Here is a 20,259-nt window from a genome sequence, read left to right as displayed (position 1 = left end):
GTTTAATAACTTCACATATACAACCATTTGATAACAAATCTTTTTGAGGTAAACGAAACAACAATTAGTAATAAAAACACATATGGTTTAACTTTTTCGTCATTCATCTTTAATAAAATGGTGTTGTCATTATATAGTCAGCAAAATTATGATTTTTTTCCCTAAATTAAGTAATCTCTAAACCAATATAGAAATTTCTATATTCACTGTGTCATTATACTTCTCCAACAAAAAATTTCTTTTACTTCTCCATCACTAAAAGGGAAAAAGGAAATTATATTTTATTCACTCTTTACTGCATGTGTGTGTGATTCGAGGATTTAAAGACAATCCAATAATAATAGAAGATATATTAAGGCAATCTGGGGATCGACATTTTCAAGTAATGGTCTTTATTATTATTTTTTTTCTTGAAAAACTCTATGCTTTTTCAGTCACACAGCTCTTTTAGACATATTTTTTTACCCCTGCTCAAGTTTAGATATATTTTATTTTTTCCTCGATTAGAAATTATAAACTGAATTAAATAATTATGTTAACTCTTTAGGTCAATCTGAACCCGTGTAACTAATTCTATCATTTCTTTGATTTTCTTAAAATGAAAGAAGAGAAAAAACTTTTTAAGAAAGTTCATTTCGCTTATATTTATAATATATCTAGGTGGTTTACTTGGACTTATTCTATGTTTATATTTGATACAGTATTAAATTCATTAGGTAATTAAAAATTCAAACGGATAACACAGAGAGGGAGAGCATGAAACCAGTTTCAGCCTCTAATTTTCAATTATGGAATCAAGTTACAATTTCTATCATTATTTTCTTTACCTTTTTCTTTACCCTCTTTCTTTATTTATTTCCACTTCATCATATCATATTATTAAATCTTCAACTATAGTTGGCTTCTAAATCAACTAAAACACTCCCTTTCTACTTCATTTTTTATTAGAAAGAGTATACTTCCCAAAGTCAAGCACTATTACCTATAACACGAGTGGCAAGCGGTCGGGTCGGATATAGTTCGGGTCGAAAATGGATAATGAAAAACGGATAAATTATCCGACCCGACCCATATTTAATACGGATAAAAAACGGGTTAACCGGCAGATAATATGAGTAACCATATTATCCATGACTTCTTGAATATGATCACTTTTGGGAGGATTCCTAGTCTCCCAAACTTGAGGAACCTCCAATTTGATGCTTTACAAATGTAAAAGTTAAACTCATTGGTTATCCATTTTCTAAATGGATAATATGGTTCTTATTCATATTTGACCCGTTTTTAAAAACTCATTATCCAACCTATTTTTTAATTGATAATATGAGTCGTTAACTATTTTCTTTTAATCATTTTGCTGCCACTAACCTACATGATCAATAAAAGAACACTACGCATTTTCTCATGGTGTATAAGCAAGCATCCCCAAAAGCCGTGTAATTCGTTGATGATAAATATCAAACGGCATTTACAGATTCAAAGCCTCTCATAAGTGACTTTGAATAGGGGTATTTAGGTAAGGGAATGTGAAAATAACCAAACTAATTAGAAATATTTGAGCACAAAAAAAAAATCAGGAAGGACTTAGGGGGCGGAAGAGGTTTACCTGAATCCCCTTACCAAAAAATTACACTAGATAACAACACATAGTAATGACGAAAGAGATGAGACATAATAGGTGTAAATTAAGAAAACTAATGCACCATTTCATGGAATTAATCTTTTAAATTTATTAATTGAGTTTATTGTGTGAAAAATAGAAGAAAAAGCCCTAAAATTCTAAGAAAATAGATAAATACATTTCCTCATCAATAAGAGATGCCACATCACTTTCTAAGGCCCTATTTTATGTTAATATATAGATATAAATATATAATAACTTTTGGAGTGAACTTTCATATTTGTTGAATAATTTTTTTATATATTTAAATCATCTTGAATGAATAAAGTACTTTTCAAATTTATTTTCATATTTTACTTAAATAAAATAAATAAACATAATTATTATTCTTAATAATAAATATTTGTAATTTATTGATCTACTTATATAATATTAACTGCTAAGTAAATCTCTTTTTGTCCTTATTCGTAATTTGATATTTAAAATACTTTTTGAAAAGCTTGGTCAGTCACAAACTGTTGCTTAAATGTACTTTTCAAATTGATTAGCTAAATACAACTATTGTTGTAAGTAAGTACGTTTTTGAAAAATATTTTTGAAAAAATACTTCTCAAAATAAGCTAATTTTTACAACTTAGCAAAAACAGGCTAATAGTCAAATCTCCTCCGATCATGGTGGATCCGTATATAATGTATGTGTTCACTTTAATTCAATCACGCCTTGAACTTTATATATATGTTAAAAATTCACTAAATAAGTGTATATAATAAATTTTAAGCTCAATAAATCAAATGATTTATGATAAAATTCCAAACGCAAACACATAATGGTCAAATCTTGGATCCGTCATTTTAAATTATAAAATTATAGATTAATTTTGTTTAATTTTATATCAAAAATTGATCAGACTCTCAAAGAAAATTGGTCAAATAGTTTGAATAACTGAAAAAGCAAAAAAAGAAAAAGAAAATCGAACCAAAAGGCAATGAAACAACCACGTGGATAATTACATTCCACTCCTAAGAAATTAGTTTTAAAAAAATCAAAATAACAAATTCTTCAAACTTCTCACTTTCATTTGAGGTTTTTGGAAATCTGAAATCCACACCCAAATGGCTTCTTTTGCAGTATTTTCACCAATATGCCCTGTTTTTTCTCAAGCCAAACTGAACCTTAACTATAAATCTTCTCTTTTTTCTTCTTATAAACCGACTTTAAGCTCTACTAAATCTTCATTTTTACAATATGGTTTCAGTTTACCAATCTCTAATTTTTCTGGGTCTTCATTAAAGTCCAAGGTTATGGGCACAATCTCTGCTAGAGCTGCTACTGAGAAAACTATTCATGACTTCACTGTTAAGGTATTATATTCTCTCATGTGAATTCAATTTCTTGGCCATAGATTTTGCCAATTTTTTTTTTTTTTTTGTGGCAAATACATATTTGTTTATAAATTTTATTTATATTTTGGCAAATTCCCAAATACCAAAATACAAATACCAAAACCAGCTCAAAAGTTAGTTTTGCCCCAAAAGATTACAATTACATTTTTTTAGAAATTGCCCCAAGCTTTTGTCTTTTATAAAAGAGCCCACTATTTATTATTTTGTAACAATGTTGCTCCGCATTCTTGATCATCTCATAGTCTATTACGTTGTTTATCATAAAAGTGATAATTTTGTACCAAATTTATTTATGTTCAGGACTATGGTTTGTGATAATGATAATGAATGTTATTGATGAAGTTACTGTTGGGTATTTGTGATACTTTTTAGAACTTGTGGTATAAGTCATTTCATTTATTTTTTTTTGAAATATGTTTTGAAATCTGATGTCCAAAATACATTTTCATCTTTGAACTAAACTTCACCCAAATCAGATTTTTCAAAACAAATTTGGAATCTATGGCCAAACGCTAGCTAAGACTATACAAAATATGTTACTCCCTCTGGCCCATCACAGGTGGAGCCAGAATTTTAAGCTTCTGGTTTCAAGATTCTAATTCTTTTAAGTTACTGGGTTCAAAATTAATATTTTGTACATACTTAATGTTATTTTTAAGACAAATACAAGGTTTGAACAAAAACTATTGGGTTTGGCCGAACTTGTAGACACATTCTAGCTCCACCCACCGTTACATAGTTTAACAAAGTAAGATCAACTTTTGAAACTTTTGGTGTAAAACAAGCCATAGATATTTTTGTGGCTATAAAATCTCATTAAGGTAAATAGATATTTTATAGTTAAATTGTTTAAAGTATAGAAATATGTCTTAAATTGTTTAAAGTATAGAAATATGTCTTTCTTTTTAAATAGATTAAAACGGAAATTATGCCATATAAATTAGAACAGAGGGAGTAATTTCTTTTTTTTTTCTAAGCTCGTTTGGTACAAGGAATAAGGATAATTAATCCCGGATTAAATTTGAGATGAGTTTATTCTACTTTGGTTGGGATAAAATTGTGGTATAACTAATCCCGGGATTAGGATGGAATAACAATCCAGAGATAACTAATACCGGGATAATTAATAGTGGAATAACTTGTTTCCCAACCAAACGACCCCTTAGAGTAAGAAACATGTACTCCCTCCGTTCCCATTTTGTGTGATGTTGTTTGACTGAGTACGAAATTTAAGAGAGAAAAATTGTTTGAAACTCCTGGTCTAAAATAAGTCATTAACGTTCCCGTAGCTATAAATCATCTTAGAAGGAGTAATTTTTTTCTCTTAAGACTCAGAAACATGTAGTATTTATTATAGAGTTTCAGTTGTTATTAGAATTTATCTTTGATGACCATGATATTTCAAGTATGTATACTGTTCCAATGCGGTTTAGAAGATTGCATTTTGTCCAATTTAAGGTGATTATATTGGTGGTTATGTTTACTTGATAGTGTGAATTTTCATAGTTGAGAAAAATAAACCTTGTCTAGTGCCTACTCATTCTGTAATTAGTAAATGATAAGCTTTACATATACTCATGTACAGAGGGCATATGCTTAGTACGAGGTGATTCAGGATTTGAAGTTTATGGGTTTCTACAACAACTTCATGTTAATATACAATAATAAGTGGGATCATAGTGGACTTTTAATACATATACCGGGTCTAGGCAAAAGCTATTGGATTCCCTTGAACCCATATGTTACACTATAAATTTGAAAAAAGGTTGGACTAGATAATATTTTTCTAAAGGAGGGTGACCACTTGAATACCGCAGCCTGTCAAGTATCCCATGTATTTATGCCCTTGTTTTCTATCCCAACAGCAATTTTGCAAAAAACTGAAGCATTTAATGAGGGTCTTTCTGTCGGATGGAGCAAATTGAGTTAAAGATTTCCACCACATGCATTAGGAAAGAGTTACTGCCTCACTTGAGGCTAGCAGCTTGGTCATTCGGACTGAAGTTCTTTAACCAAGAAAAAATGCCATGTATATATGCTAGAGTAAAGGGTGCCATGTGGAGGAAGGTTGTGGTATCAAATAGTATGGTTGGTACACAAAGGAGGTAACATTCATCAAGTGCACTGTTAAATGGAAGTAAAATATGATTTTGGGCGAGTGTATGGTGCAATACTAATACTCTGAAGTCTGATGGATGATTTCCTTCGCTTGTTCTAATTACCTAATGGCAATATCAGAAGCATGATGTATTTTTCCACAGTATGCTCTGTGTAAAATAAACACCAACTTGGTGTACTAATGACACACTTTTAGCTTTCAAAAATTAATAATCCCGTAAATTGTTACCCTGCGGTTATGGATTCTACTATAACTAGATTGATCTTCAATAAAAAATATGACATGATTGATTATCGATATGGTTGATTGTCTAAATAAACTCATAATTCTTGACGTAAGTTATTATCACGAAAGGAATCAAAGATTTCTCGGTTTCTTCGTTTATCCATTCGAATCCCTACTATAACAATATCACGAAACATCCTTAATACATCTTGATATCACTTAATAATTTTTTTTTGTGCTGAAAGAGATGCTAGCAAAAATATGTCCTCAGCTAAAGAGATAAGATTGTACCTGATGCTTTATTTTGGATTTTGCTATGCCGAATATTGATAAGTATGTTCCTTGTTGATGTTTATGTTTTGATGCAGGATATTGATGGGAAAGATGTCCCACTTAGCAAATTTAAGGGAAAGGTTCTTCTAATTGTCAATGTTGCTTCCAGATGGTACTCTCTCTCCTCAATTTGTACCTGAATGTTTAAGATTCAGGATAATTTTACAGCAATATAAGTGATCTGACTGGAGAACTGATTTTTGATTCAGTGGCTTGACGACATCAAATTACACAGAGCTCTCTCAGGTGTATGAGAAGTATAAAACTAAAGGTAACCTACATGCTTTAGGATTGAAATTGGTTTCCCTTCTTTTCTCTCTCCCACCCCTTTTCCGGTTAACCTTTTTTTTTTAATTTTTTTTAATTTTGTGTGTCTATTAATTATGTTGAATCTCTGTAGAAATGAGAGTACTTCTCTTGAACATGTATAATTCGTGGTGCTGCTTTTAGTTCCTCATGAACAGTTGCGGAGCCACCTTTAAGAAAGGTTTTTCAATTCGCCGGAAAATTACACTGTGTAGTTAGATAAAAAAAAATTATGTATATATACTCAATGTTGAAAACCCTTGGCTTCTTCATGTGCCCAATTTTTTATATGTTGACATGCTTAGTAAAAATTCTGGTTCCACCATTGCCCATGAAGTGCCTTAATGTATAACAGATACAGTACAAGGGAAAAAAGTAATGTTATAGTTTACTCATATTAAAGGTCTAAGCTAACCGTACTAACATTTGCACGACAACTAAATGAAACCTGAATGGCATGATCATAGAGTTCGTCGCGGTGATATATTAGGGGACAAAAGGAGTCTTATCATGTCAGCTTCTCTTATTTAAGATGCTCTCTTGAGTTGATGGTCTATGCCCCTTAGTCTGCTTGAGCAACAGTGATGTTTCATAATTACTTTGAAACAAATAATTACTAATCCGGGTGTAAACATTTATGGAATAAGAGGTGCATATCTTCATTGAGCTATAGTATCTACATTTTCAGGTGTATGAGCAAGTCAATAGAAGTCATGAAACTGTACGTTTTACAATGGCTATACTGTGAGGTAGTATTGTGCGGCAACAGTCTAATCTTCTTCGAAAAATTCTGTAGTTTTCCATTTCCCGAGAGCAGAAACTGCAAGAACTCCTATTCACTGCTATCTCATAGGTCATGCAAATTTGTTTACTTAGTTCAACCAAAAAGACATCTGATGCCTCTCTAGTCCCCTGCCTAATGATTAATGAGGCATGCTATTACCACATCCATGTTATATTTTCATTGCACCACAGGCTTAAAATACATATTAAATTTTTTATCACTATTTCTTTTATTGCATAGCTATTGAATATGTACTGTTTTAACAATTTCAATGTCAACGTTTTATTTTTCACTGTTCAGTGTCTTGTTAAAAGCATATAGTTTAAACCTGTTCAGATCTTTCCAACTTAGTTGATCACATTCCTTGCAGGACTTGAGATTCTTGCTTTTCCATGTAATCAATTTGGGGCTCAAGAGCCAGGATCTAATCCAGAGATTAAACAGTTTGCCTGCACTCGGTTTAAAGCTGAATTCCCAATATTTGACAAGGTTTGCGTTAACTTTCCCTGCACATAAAGTTTATGGGGTGCCATACTGGTATAAACAAAGGACTAAAAATGATATGAAACAGGTCGATGTGAACGGTCCTAACACGGCACCAGTTTACCAGTTCCTAAAATCAAGTGCAGGAGGATTTTTAGGTGATCTGGTTAAGTGGAATTTTGAGAAGTTTCTTGTGGACAAAAATGGTAAAGTTGTTGAGAGGTACCCACCAACAACGTCACCTATCCAAATAGAGGTACTCATCCTTTTACATTGTCTGATGTATATATACAGTGTTTGGAATCATGAAAGCTTCATATTAATTGGTTTAAAGTTTGCTAATTATTAGCTATTTCACACAGCGGTGTGATAGAATTTGTCTCGCACTAACTCATAGTTCATTTTATAACTCGAGGGAAAGAATAGATGGATATTAAAAGGAAAAAGAAGAATTAGAATAGACTTTGATAAATCTGGTAATTTTGTGTAAACGAGCCACATGATTCAGCAACCTCAGCTTGCATCCAGTATGACCACTTTGGTCTATGTTGCCATGATATTGTTCTATGGAAACGGGCGGTCTAGAAGTTCGGCCAGGTTTTTTTGGTGTAGCCCAGACTAGACTAGAAAGGAGATTGCTTTGGTCTTCAGTCAGCTCTACTAGATGCAGTTGCCCAGGAATCCAATGATCAGCTTGCATCCAGTATGATCACTTTGGTCTATGTTGCCACGATATTGTTCTATGGAAGCAGGCGGTTTAGAAGTTCGGCCCGGTTTTTTTGGTGTAGCCTAGACTAGACTAGAAAGGAGATTGCTTTGGTCTTCAGTCAACTCTACTAGATGCAGTTTCCAAGGAATCCAATGCACTAACTCCTGGAAGCTCCATTCATGCCACCCTACCAACCGAGGAAGACGCTACTGATCCCCATTAAGAGCTTCTAAGTCAAAAGATTGCATTCCCTGGTCTAGTGATCATAGGCTTGTGCTAATGATAATAACTTTATCATGCTAAGTGGTGGATCTCTCTTACTTCCCTTTTTCATAGGATCTTATTTGGAAATGAAATTTTTTAGGAATTAGGATCACAAGAGAGAAAAGAGGTCAGTCTTCTTCCTAGTGGTAAACCGAAATTCTCCTATATAATTCATCCTCTTTGAGATTTGGGAACTGTATGTTAAGCACCTAGTCTGACATTGATGGTTAGTCTTCTTCCTAGTGGTAAACCGAAATTCTCGTATATAATTCATCCTCTTTGAGATTTGGGAACTATATGTTAAGCACCTAGTCTGATATTGATGGTTAAGGATGGTCATGATTGGCTTAGCTACGATGCAAGCACTAAATGTGCTTCAAGTCTTACCTTAGGAGCAATGCGCGAATTATTATAACCACATTACATGTATTTGGGATTTTTTTTTTTTTTGATAAGGTAAAGGTTTGCGTGTATTTGGGATTTATTCAGTAGTTTGAAGAAATTTTTGTTTTTGTATCTCAAACAATTTGGTCATTGCCCATTTTGGACAGTTTTGAATAGAGATCCAAAACATTCTCTTCCCAATTGATATAAGTGTAAAATATATATATAAGAGTGAAATAAAACTGAAAATAGGACTAGCAATGAGGCGAGGCGAGGCAAGGAGTACTGTATTACAGTCTAAGTTATTTAATATTCTAATACGTTTGCTTAGTAAGCATTTTCAATGAGAAAACTTTACCATTTTTTATATGTTATTATAATAATAACTACTACTATTCTTCAGTCGCAAACAAGTAGGGGTCGACTATATGAATCCTCACTGAATAGAAAGTAATATCTTTTATATGTTATGGATATGCAAAATTTCCCTCAACCCATCGAATGGGTAAGTAAAATGGATTGCACTACCTTGTGCTGATTTAGGACATTTTTACCTGCCACATCAAATCTTCTAAGACCAGAATTATATATAAATAGATAGATAGATTAGTTTTTCCTACACTAAGAGTCTCTACATTTATAGATTAGTTTTTCCTACACTAAGGCCTCATTTGTTTGCACTTAATGGAGGTCTAAATCTTAATCATTCAGATCTCAAACATTAAGTGCGTTTGATTTTAAAGTCTGAATCTTAATAATATCTTAATCATTAAGTGTTTTTTTTTTACTTCACAACCACTTAATGGGTCTGAACAGGTCTGTATGATGAAGATCTATAACAAAGACTTAGTTTTATTAAGATGCTATCATCCACAATTATTACTAACTGCCGCCACCGCCTACCATTATCAGCTACCACCACCACTATCCTCAACCATAGCCGCCACCACTACCACCACCCACCACCCCCACCACCATCATTCTCAATCATAACCACACACTCACACAGCTCAATTACCACAACCTACCACCCCATCACCATCAATAACCATAGCCGACATCGCCCACCATTATAAACTACCACCACCCATCATCATCTTCCTCAATCGCCACCAACCCCCCCCCCCAAATCATTTATTAACTATCATCACCCCCCATTATCCTCACCCTATCGCTACCATTCACCACTAGCTACTACCTGAAACCACCACCTTCAACCAAAATCACCACCAACCACTGCCTCTAGTCGGCACTCACAGGCACCTCCATTAGCTATCACCACCATCAATTACCATATATATATATATATATAGAATATTAGATTAATTAGTATTTTATTTGAATTTTATGTTTATCAATTTTTAAATAAAGATAAATTTATATATTCAGATGTTAAAAAAACAAACAGTCTTAATCATTTAGTATTCAGATCTTAATACACATCATGATATTCAGATGTCTTAATCTTAATACACATCTTATTATTCAGATATATATTCAGATTCAAACGTTTTAATCTTAAAAAAAAAGAAATGAGGCCTAAGAGTCTCTACATTTTCTATCGGCATATAAATCTCAAACAAGAATAGTAGACTCCTAAGCAAACGTTAGACTTATAGTAAACGTACTACCTTGCTAAAACTTAATCCTAAGTAATTGGTATCTCCTATATAGATCTTCCATTGTGCCCTATTTCTCGCTAGGTCTAGGTCTACATGGATTCCAAGTGGAGTTTTCGAGAAAACTTCATTCCGTGTGATTTTTAGGTCTATCTCATCTCTTTTTAACACATTCACTTAGCATCGTTCCACACCTACTGACCGATGCATCTGATAAACACCCGTAGGACATGACCAAACCATACCAAGCAATCTCCCTCTTTTGTTCTCTGTGTGTGCTACTTGCACCTTCTGTCAAATGTGGTCCTTTTTAATATTATCTAATCTCATATGACTGGATATCCATCTTACATTTGCATTTCTGCAACACTATCTTGTGGATATGTTGAGAAAAATGCCCAACATTAACTCTATATCATTGATGGTCTTACAGCCGTTTTGTACAACTTGCCTTTCACTTTCATAGGTATCTTGTATCACATAATACCACCTTAGCACTTCTCCGTTTCAACCATCCTATTTTGATTCGACGTTACCATCTTCATCTATCATATCATTCTCCGAAAGCATCCAGCCTAGGTATATGTGTAACATCTTCAATCGTTTGCATTTATCTAAGAAAAATAATGATACTGCAACCTTTTATCTAGAACTTTCTCCTTGTGAAATTTCAACCTCAACAAATGAGACTGTTGGTGTAGCATAAGAAAATGTGGACTTATGGAACATAACTCGTCTTGTTGATCCCATAGTAGCATGTGACAATCTCTTCACTGATGAGATTTGTTGTTGGCCATTGACTTGGGGTAGATCGAGTTTTCACTTGCAGTGGTGTTCCACAAAACCATAATTACAGTTTCCAACTTTCAAAGATAATAAAACTAAGAGATATAGCTGTCTTATTGCGTCTTCGACTTGAATAATGAAGAAACATTTGTTGAATGCCGTAGATTGGGTTCCTTGCAGCAGGTGTGTTGGTGAGTATTTTATAATTAATTGGGTGCTAGAAGCGTTGTAATGTATTCAAGCATTAGCTCTGATACCAAATTGAGGTAACATAAAGAAAGGGAGAATAGACGATGCACAGAAAGAAATGACGAAGAGGAGAGTAGGAGAAGAACAGAGGAGAATGAGATAGAGAAGAAAAAGAGACTTAAATATAGAGAGAATTAGAGGAAGGGAGAAGACTAAGAGAGAACTTGATTTTACTTTTAGCAAAAAAATAAAAAACTGAGGAAGAGAATTTGGCAGAGGAAGCTAGGAGAAAGAGAACTCATGAGAAAGGAGATAAAGACCCCTTGTGATGTCAAATCAATTTATTAATATTAACTGTTATTAAAGTTTCTCCAACAAAATTCGCTGGAGCTCTGTTACAGGATAGGGAGTGTAGAACAACTCAAAGCTCTAGGACCAATTGGAACTTTATCCCTAGCAAAAAGATTAAGAGAATGAAGTGTTATCAAAGGCGCTCTTAAAATGCGCTTAAGCCCTAAAGCGAGGCTCAAAATATGTTGAGCGCTTCAGTGTTGTCATCAAGAAGGCATACTTTTCTTGTCAATGAGCGTAATCCTAAAGAGGTGACACTAAGCCATTGATATTTTGCTTTATCTTAAATTTTCTTCAATTTCTTTGTCCTTATATTTGGTATTCATGCGTATTGATATTAGCCTTGGACTACACATACATATTTGTAGTCTTTCTCCATTTGCGTCTTTCTTCGTTAAAGCCCATGCTTTATTTGCGCTTAAAGGCCTAATAGACTTTAGAGTTTTTTTGTGCTTTTCGCCTTTGATAACACTGAGAATCTACTATCAACTTAAAGAAGATAAGACAATTTATAACCTTATTCCCAATTAATAGATGAGATCATCTCTAACTAATGGATAAAACTTCATTTCAAGGTGAAAGATAAATATAGATGAAAGTAATATATTAAACAGGATAGTGTATAATATCTTCATGTTCTACGTCAATCTTCTCTGGTAAAAAAAACTCATTTCTAACAAATTAACATAATGCCGTAGTTAACCTGCCGTTGGAGAATTACTTGTGCAAAGCCTTAAAAAAAGAAAGGGGGAGGGGGTGTCGTCATTTTCGTCGATGGGCGACCATCATAGCAAATCAGCATAAAAATCGGATCCCATACTTGGTACGAAATTGATATAGCACCAAGATGAGAGAAAACTGAAAAAGAGAAAGGAGGTGAGAGAAGAGCAAGGGAGCGGGAGAAAATAATACAAGAAAGGGAAAGCGAGATAGAATATTTTAGTATCGAATAAATTCATGTTTTTTAACTTCGTAAACAAAATGGACTTTCGACCTACAACAGATGTTTTGAAGGTTTATCAACTCCAAATCATTCCCTCAAGGCTAGATGTCTTTTGTATCTTTATAGTTGGCATTATCTTTCCCCCTTAGATTCTCCTGACAACTTGTTGAACTTCGTTAGCTCCCTGGTACTAGAATAGTCTTTTTGTAATTGAGTTAACAATGTCTTTTTTGCTTCCATAACTTTTGTATTATTATGCATCTTCGTGATGCCAACAATGAAATCTATTATTACTTCATCAAAAAAAAAAAAAAAGTATTTGTACTTAACCTAGTGCGCGGTAGAACTCTGCCCCAGAATCTTAACTAGAAACTAATCTCACCTGTAAGTAGCCCGGTAAATGATCATAAGCCATGGCGTGTGAGTTTGTATCTAAATACTCCAGTATGAGTGCACTTACAACTTGACTGAATGAAGTTGCAGTAACTACCTAGCTTCTGGGAATCCCTGATTCACAAAGGAATACTGACATGAAACTGCTTTCAGAGTTTGTCATTAAACACAAGACACTTGTTGATTGCACTTTTAGGGGTCGTTGGTACAAGCAATAAGGGATAATTAATCCCGGGATTAAATTTGAGATGAATTTATCCTACGTTTAATTGGGATAAAATCGCGGTATAACTAATCCCGGGATTGTAGTGTTATTTTTATCCCTATTGAAGGGGTGGGATTGGATAACAATTCTAGGATAATTAATCCTGGGATAACTTGTTTCCCAACCAAATGACCCCTTAGATGTTTAGATGGGCAGAAAATATTAGGAAAGTTTCCATCTATAAAAGCCATGTTGAGCAGAGTTATTCGATATTTGTGCTGGTGAGAAGTAGCAGGTACCTAGTAAAATAATCTGAGGTTCGCGCTACTTGGCTCGGACATCACATGGCTGTTTCTATTTTTTTAATCAACTGCATTCATAGATTCTGCTGGTTTTGTTGTTGCAAAGTGGAGTAATGTGTTTTAATCTGTTGCAGAAGGATATTCAGAAACTTTTGGCGGCATAACTTGTATGGAGACTGATTCCTGCTTTATGTACATATGAGGGAGGAAAATGGTATAATGCCACCTCTTAGATGTTCACAATTATATGTATCCACTCTCAACTTTTGCTTTAAAATGATATGAAAAGTTGATATATCTCAAGGATGGTTTTGCTGATTAAGTTGTGGTTTTGTGTTTGAACTTAAATTAACAAGAAATGAGTTTTGGCTTAATAATACTTCATGTATAATAGGGTTCACTGTGAACATTAATATACTACGTGCTGTGTGTATAAGTGAACATTATATATAAGGGACAGTTAAGGAGCTTCGGGTCGTGCTGTGTGTTTGTTGTCCAACAGGGACAAAATTGAATTTTCACCTTCTTCTGTGTTTATTTTGATTGGACCAGTGTGTATTACTATTGTAGCCCTTTTTTTATTTTTAGTTGTGAAGACCAATTTGCTCATCTTTGATATCTCATTAACGTGTCATTTTGCCTGCCAAGTTATCTCATTACTGTGGCCCCACAAGAATGAGGTAGATACTCATTGAAGTTTCACTTTGGAGAAATAACCTTTTTTTATCTTTAGATTGTTGATAGGCTTTCTTCCTCCCAATATACTGTAAGTAATATAATTAATGATATTAACAAAAGGGGAATAATATTACACAAAATAAAATACTTAATATAATAACTTTAAAATAGTGATAATTTGAACATTACGACTTGCGAACCTTATGGTTAAAATAAGCAACTTTTGTGTATCCGCTCATAATTGCAACAAAAAATAGTACATTTTTCATTAAAATTCATCATATGTTCTAAAATAACGTATGAATAGGAAAATATATATGTTTCAATGTTTGGAGTTATAATATATAAAGTCCCTATTTATCCTCAGTGTTCATTTCATTATTAGTTAGTTCCCAATATAACATCGGTAGAAACACCATGATACCACTTAGCTTGATTTAAACATCCATGTGTATATATTTGTGGTTATGGAAGTCAATAATTTTAAGGGGAAAAACGAAAAGTCTTTTGAGAGTTCCAATTGATTATATGATTGAATAGTTATGTTCTTCTAAATGTCTAACTGTCTATACAAGAGTAAAGTGGTGCATGCCCCAAATTGAGATGCTAAACAAACCCATTACTTCTATGATATTTTTCAAATGTCGCCAAGATTATAATTTAAATTCAAAAGGAGAGATATGCTCACTTAAACAATAAAACTAAATCCTACATACTAGGTTAGTATATTATTCAAGAAGGCATAAAAATAATTTTTCGTTTAGGAAATAACAATTCTAAATGACATACATGATTATTGATTAGACTATTGCAATAACTTCAAAGGACGCATAAATTTTTTATCAAATGAATCAAATTAACTCGGTACATGCTTAAACATACTATTTTTCTCTTGAATGTCATTTAGAATAGCTCGATATAAAAGTAAATACTCTTTCGGTCAGTATTGCCATTGTCAAATTTTACTAAGTTAGTTTAGGCACATGCTTTTAATGAAAGTCTCCATCTTGCGCTTGGGAAATTTAAGTACTATTAATTAAATTATTCATATGAGTAATTTGTTTTATTCAGCTCATCATTTTATTATTCAATATCATTAAATCGTATGATTGTTTACATTTTTTTATTTTAAAAATGCAATTTAGTTATTATATAGGCAAGTTCATAATATAGATATTAGAAAAATGTTAAAAAATATAATGATATTAAGAAAATTTTAAAAGAAATATAAAAATTGATTATATATAGTTTAAAATAGGCATTTAAAAAATTAATTAGAAAATGAGGAGGAGAATGACAATTGCTCAATGTTGGGGGGGGGGGGAATTTGAATTTTAAAACAGAGTTAGCAGGATGTAAATTATTTTCACCCAGAAAGAAAAGAAGACTTTTAAAATTTATGGTCTAAAACAACCCTAAGCTATTTTTGTGGTTATAAATCATCTCAATAAGAGTAAAGAAAAATTCTATAATTAAATTATTTTAAATATAAAAAGACATCTTTTTTAGGGCTATATTAGATTGCATGAAAGTTTAAACTCTTATAAATTGAGAATTGCATTAAATTATTTTGAAGGGAAATAACTTTTTCCTCAGGATTTAGTTCAAATACTTTTTGTAGAACTTAAATTGTCTTTTTTATTCTTTTACTTAATCTCTACAATCGTATTTAATTTGTTACCTGGTAAGAATAAATTCAGTTGTCTTTACTATGGTAAACTTGAAAAACAAGTTGATAAGGCGTAGATTTTTCTAGAAGACACTATATGATGGCAACTTCGTGTTATGTTGATAAAACATATCTTTATTACATGACTAATATAAAAATATATGCTATAAGTAATTACTTCAAATTAATTAAATGCATCAAATTCGGGTTTTGAATATGTCACACATTACACTGGAGTTGGAAAGATGAGATGCAACAAATTAATTAAGACTAATAATGAATGAGATGAGTCGCCATGTGATTCACTCTTAGCTCAATATTCATCACCATCAAAAACTGATTTTCACCTTTTGCATTTGGAATTTCAGTTGGGTTAGTAGCAACTATGAGTAGATTTAGAAATTCGTTTACCTTCATACGATATTTGCACCAGATTAATGTTGTTGCTTAATTCCAAGTGTAAAGTTAATTTATTTATTTTTTTGGAAAAGGTCTGCAGTTTACCAAACAGAGAATGTAACATCTTTACTCTTAAAAGCTATCTTCATTTATTAATGTCTATTTATAGAGGTGCAACTTAGAGAGGCAAATAGTAGTAAAAGAGAATTGAACAAACTATAACACATTACGTTTAATCTAAATTAATATAAAAAAGAATTCAATAAATATTTACAGAAGGAAGTTGGTTACACTTAATTATTAGAAAATATCTTTCGTCAGTTCTAATTCGTTTATCAGATCATGTCGCTAACTCCATAACCTTACTTAAAAAATCAAAAGGAAAACAAGTGAATTCTTAAAAGAACCACCAAAGATGCAACCATTTGCTTAACAACAATAATGGCCGCAAGGCTGAGAACATTTTTTGCACTACATATAATAGATCATTTACGATAATAGGCAGGAAAAAAAAAATTGGCTAAATTTTTAAAGGTGTACATTAACTAATTTGTCTATTACAAGAAAAGTGGACCAATATACAACCAAACAATATTTAATATAATGCATGGTACAAGTCTTAGCACATAAATTTTGAAAAGTAAATAATATAGAGGACAGTCAATCTGAACTAAAAATGTTCGCCTCATTCTATTTGGTGATTGGTGAATATAGCCAGAGAAAAAGTATTAACCGCACTAAGAATATAGTATTAATATAGTGTTACATTAAGAATCCTCAGAGAAAAAGTTAAGCCAAGGTATACATTTACACATTATTGCTCACATAGTTGTTGGGCTCCGCCTTAGCCCGGGCATAACCGTACTAGTGTGTTAATATATGCATTGATTATACAAAGATTATATTGGATAAATTTTGTAAAAAATGACAGAAAATGATACTGTATAGCCACTCTCAAAATAATATATATCTTTTATATATATATACATTCTATACGTTATATACAAAAATTATACAAATCTTATATACTTTTTTGACTTTGAAATGTAAATAATTTTTGGCGTAGGTTAAAAATAATAATACCCCAAAAACAAATGATTAGAGTTTATTTTTGGTTATGGGCCTGCTATTTGTGTATAACTGTACTTAACAGATAGTAACTACTTATATATTTTTTTAAAATATCTTTAGATTTTTAATTAAGAGTCGCTTTATTTCACTAAGATTTATTTGCTTTTTCTAATTTGAGTCTTGTTAGAGCAGTCACATTATAATCCATTTTAATTTGCTGTTAATTTTTCTTTTAAAAGATGAATAAAAAGACAGAAGATAAAAATAACATTCTTCAATTTTATGTATTTTATGCAAAAAAAGAAAAGAAAAATCATTTTTCCATTTTTCAAGTCTCTAATTATATACTAATAATTTTTGGAGCTTACTGGAGAACATATGCCTTCATCCCAGGATAGGTAAAAAAGGATTATCCTTGTGCCTCAATGCTGGCTCTATTTTTCAGTTCAGTGTAGGTCATGTTTGGCCAATATCTTAAGTCTGTTTACTTTGAAAAGTATTTTATGTCATATGAAATTTCTTAAAAAAAAAATACTTCTGCATTAGTAGAAAAAATAAATTATGACCATGCTTTCCGGAAAGTGCTTTTTAGCACCAATAAAAAAAAAGGACATGTGAAGATTACTTTACAATCATCATTGATTGAAATTATAAATAATGTGAAATATTTATTATGAGAAACATTGATTAAATTTTTTAATTTCATTTAACTAAAATGATAAAAATTGCATGGGGCGCCCTATTTGGTCGCCCCCATTTAACCTATACCCATTTTTTAAAAAAGTTTTAATTTGTACCCACTTTTTAAACAGCTTCAGCTCCCTTTATCCTCCTCCTCCTCCTTCTCCTTCTTCTTCTTCTTCTTCTTCCTCTTCTTCTTCTTCCTTCTGCTGCTATTGGTGCTGCTATGAAACTTCAGTTCATGGGATGATTGCCATAAGTATGTTTATCAGATTATTTAAAAATAAATTATAAATAATTACGTAAGTTAGTAGACAATAATTTGTGAATATTTCTACGTACGGGAAGTTTTAGGTCACACTTAGTGATTCTTCTCATGATAATTCTGTTCTTTTTACGTTTATTGTTTCCAAAATTTTATGATTTAGATACTGTTGGCAATCTGATTATTTTATAGTAGTCTGATTATAACAAAACTAATGAATCCAGGAGAAAAAAACTTCAACATCTTTTGCTGAAATTTTTGAACAAGCTTTATGACAAAACTAATGAATCCAGGACAAAAAAACTTCACCTTATTTAGTGCAATTACAAACAAAAACTTTAGCAAATAGAGAACAAAACTTCAGCTATTATGCTTAAGTTCAACAATTACAAATAAAAACTTCAGCAAATAGAGAACAAAACTTCAGCTACTATGCTTAAGTTCAGCAATTACAAACAAAAACTTCAGCAAATAGAGAACAAAACTTCAGCTACTATGCTTAAGTTCAGCAATTACAAATAAAAACTTCAGCAAATAGAGAACAAAACTTCAGCTACTATACTTAAGTTCAGCAATTACAAACAAAAACTTCAGCAAATAGAGAATAAAACTTCAGCTACTATGTTTAAGTTCTGCAATTACAAACAAAACTTTCAGCAAATAGAGAACAAAACTTCAGCTACTATGCTTAAGTTCAGCAATTAAAACAAAAACTTCAGCACACTTGCTACTTCAAGCCGTCTACTAGAATGCTGAAGTTTTGCGTGATTGCCTTTGCTACTTCAGCCCCGTATGCTGAAATTACGCGAAAAAATGGGTACGCTTACAATTTCTTTTTACAAAACGGGCACACGTTAAAACGTGACCCAAAAAATAATTATAGATGCAAATGCCCCTTTTTTCTCCTACAAGTGGGCCTCTACACTGATTTTGACTCTTCATTTTCCACAGAATGTGAAACCCACCCTTACAACACGTAAGGCATAAAAGCATCAGTAAATCCTGGAACACAACTAAAAAAAATCCTTTAACCTACTTTCTAAAGGTGGAAAAAAAAGAAAAAAAGAATTAACCTAAAAAAAAGTATATAGATATATAATATATGTATAATTTATTTATATAATATGTATAATTATGTATAAGTAATACACAACCGATATATAGTAGTTAGAACTTAGAAAAAGTAAATCATAAATTTAGCCAGCTATTAATATAGAACAAAAAAGGGAGAAAAGGTTGAAGACACAATTAACGTTTTTGGGTTCTTCAGTCTAAAGTTAGCCTCCAATTTATTAAAAGACGAAGGTATGTCTTTTCTAAAAGAGGAATATTTATTCAGAATTACCCCACATACTACAGCACCTTTCTCATATTTCCTTTCACTTCTAATGGCTTCTACTATTAGATTGAGGAAAAAAAGAATGTTGTTTTAATTAAATAAAAAGGATTGTGCCCTCGAACCTGGGAGCTTAATGTTTCCTTGTATAGCAATTATTTAAGTATTTCTTTTTGTCAAACTTTTACAATTCTGTACGTAAATTAGACTTTTGGATCACAAGAAACACATTGCTCCTCGGTCCCTTACATCAGAAAAATTCTTGTTTATACCAAGTCAAGAATAAATAAAGCCAGCTCACAATCAATGAGAATCACTTGTACCCTACATATTCATGTAGTTTTTTTTTTTTTTTTTTTTTTTTTTTTAACTTTTTGTATATATTAAAGTGGTGTCTAGATCAGCTTAGGTCGCACCTTAATTATTCAATTGAGTATTTGTTACCTTTTATCAATTCGAGTACCGATGATTCCGTCTAGCGGCGAAGCCAAAAAATTCAATAAGGATGTTCAAATTTAATCGCGGGCTATGCAAGGGTATTTAAAGTTTATTTTTTTTATTAATAACAAGTAATATTTTATCCAATATATAATATAATTTTTTGGCAAAGAGTATTCAGTTGACTACTCTTGATCACACATAGCTTCGCCCCAGGCTCTGCCTATCACGATTTGGGCATCCTACGTATTCATGTAACTTTACTATTTTAAAACGGTAGTGTCCAAACCAGCTCTCCTACA

General features: G+C 32.0%; 1 protein-coding gene across 1 annotated transcript; it reads left to right on the top strand.

Annotated features, from left to right (window-relative positions):
• The first annotated feature begins 2,641 nt into the window (after positions 1–2,641).
• LOC104248571 (probable phospholipid hydroperoxide glutathione peroxidase) lies at positions 2,642–13,742 on the top strand. Its single transcript, XM_009804855.2, has 6 exons — positions 2,642–2,983; positions 5,738–5,814; positions 5,912–5,973; positions 7,163–7,281; positions 7,364–7,531; positions 13,555–13,742. The coding sequence occupies exons 1-6, from the start codon at positions 2,735–2,737 to the stop codon at positions 13,582–13,584; spliced, it is 705 nt and encodes a 234-aa protein (XP_009803157.1). The 5' UTR covers positions 2,642–2,734; the 3' UTR covers positions 13,585–13,742.
• Positions 13,743–20,259: the final 6,517 nt, after the last annotated feature.

Source organism: Nicotiana sylvestris, chromosome 12 (assembly GCF_000393655.2).
Source record: "Nicotiana sylvestris chromosome 12, ASM39365v2, whole genome shotgun sequence".
In the NCBI taxonomy this organism is placed as follows: domain Eukaryota; kingdom Viridiplantae; phylum Streptophyta; class Magnoliopsida; order Solanales; family Solanaceae; genus Nicotiana; species Nicotiana sylvestris.
The sequence above is the reverse complement of the archived record's forward strand: the minus strand, read 5'-3'. Positions and strand labels throughout refer to the sequence as shown.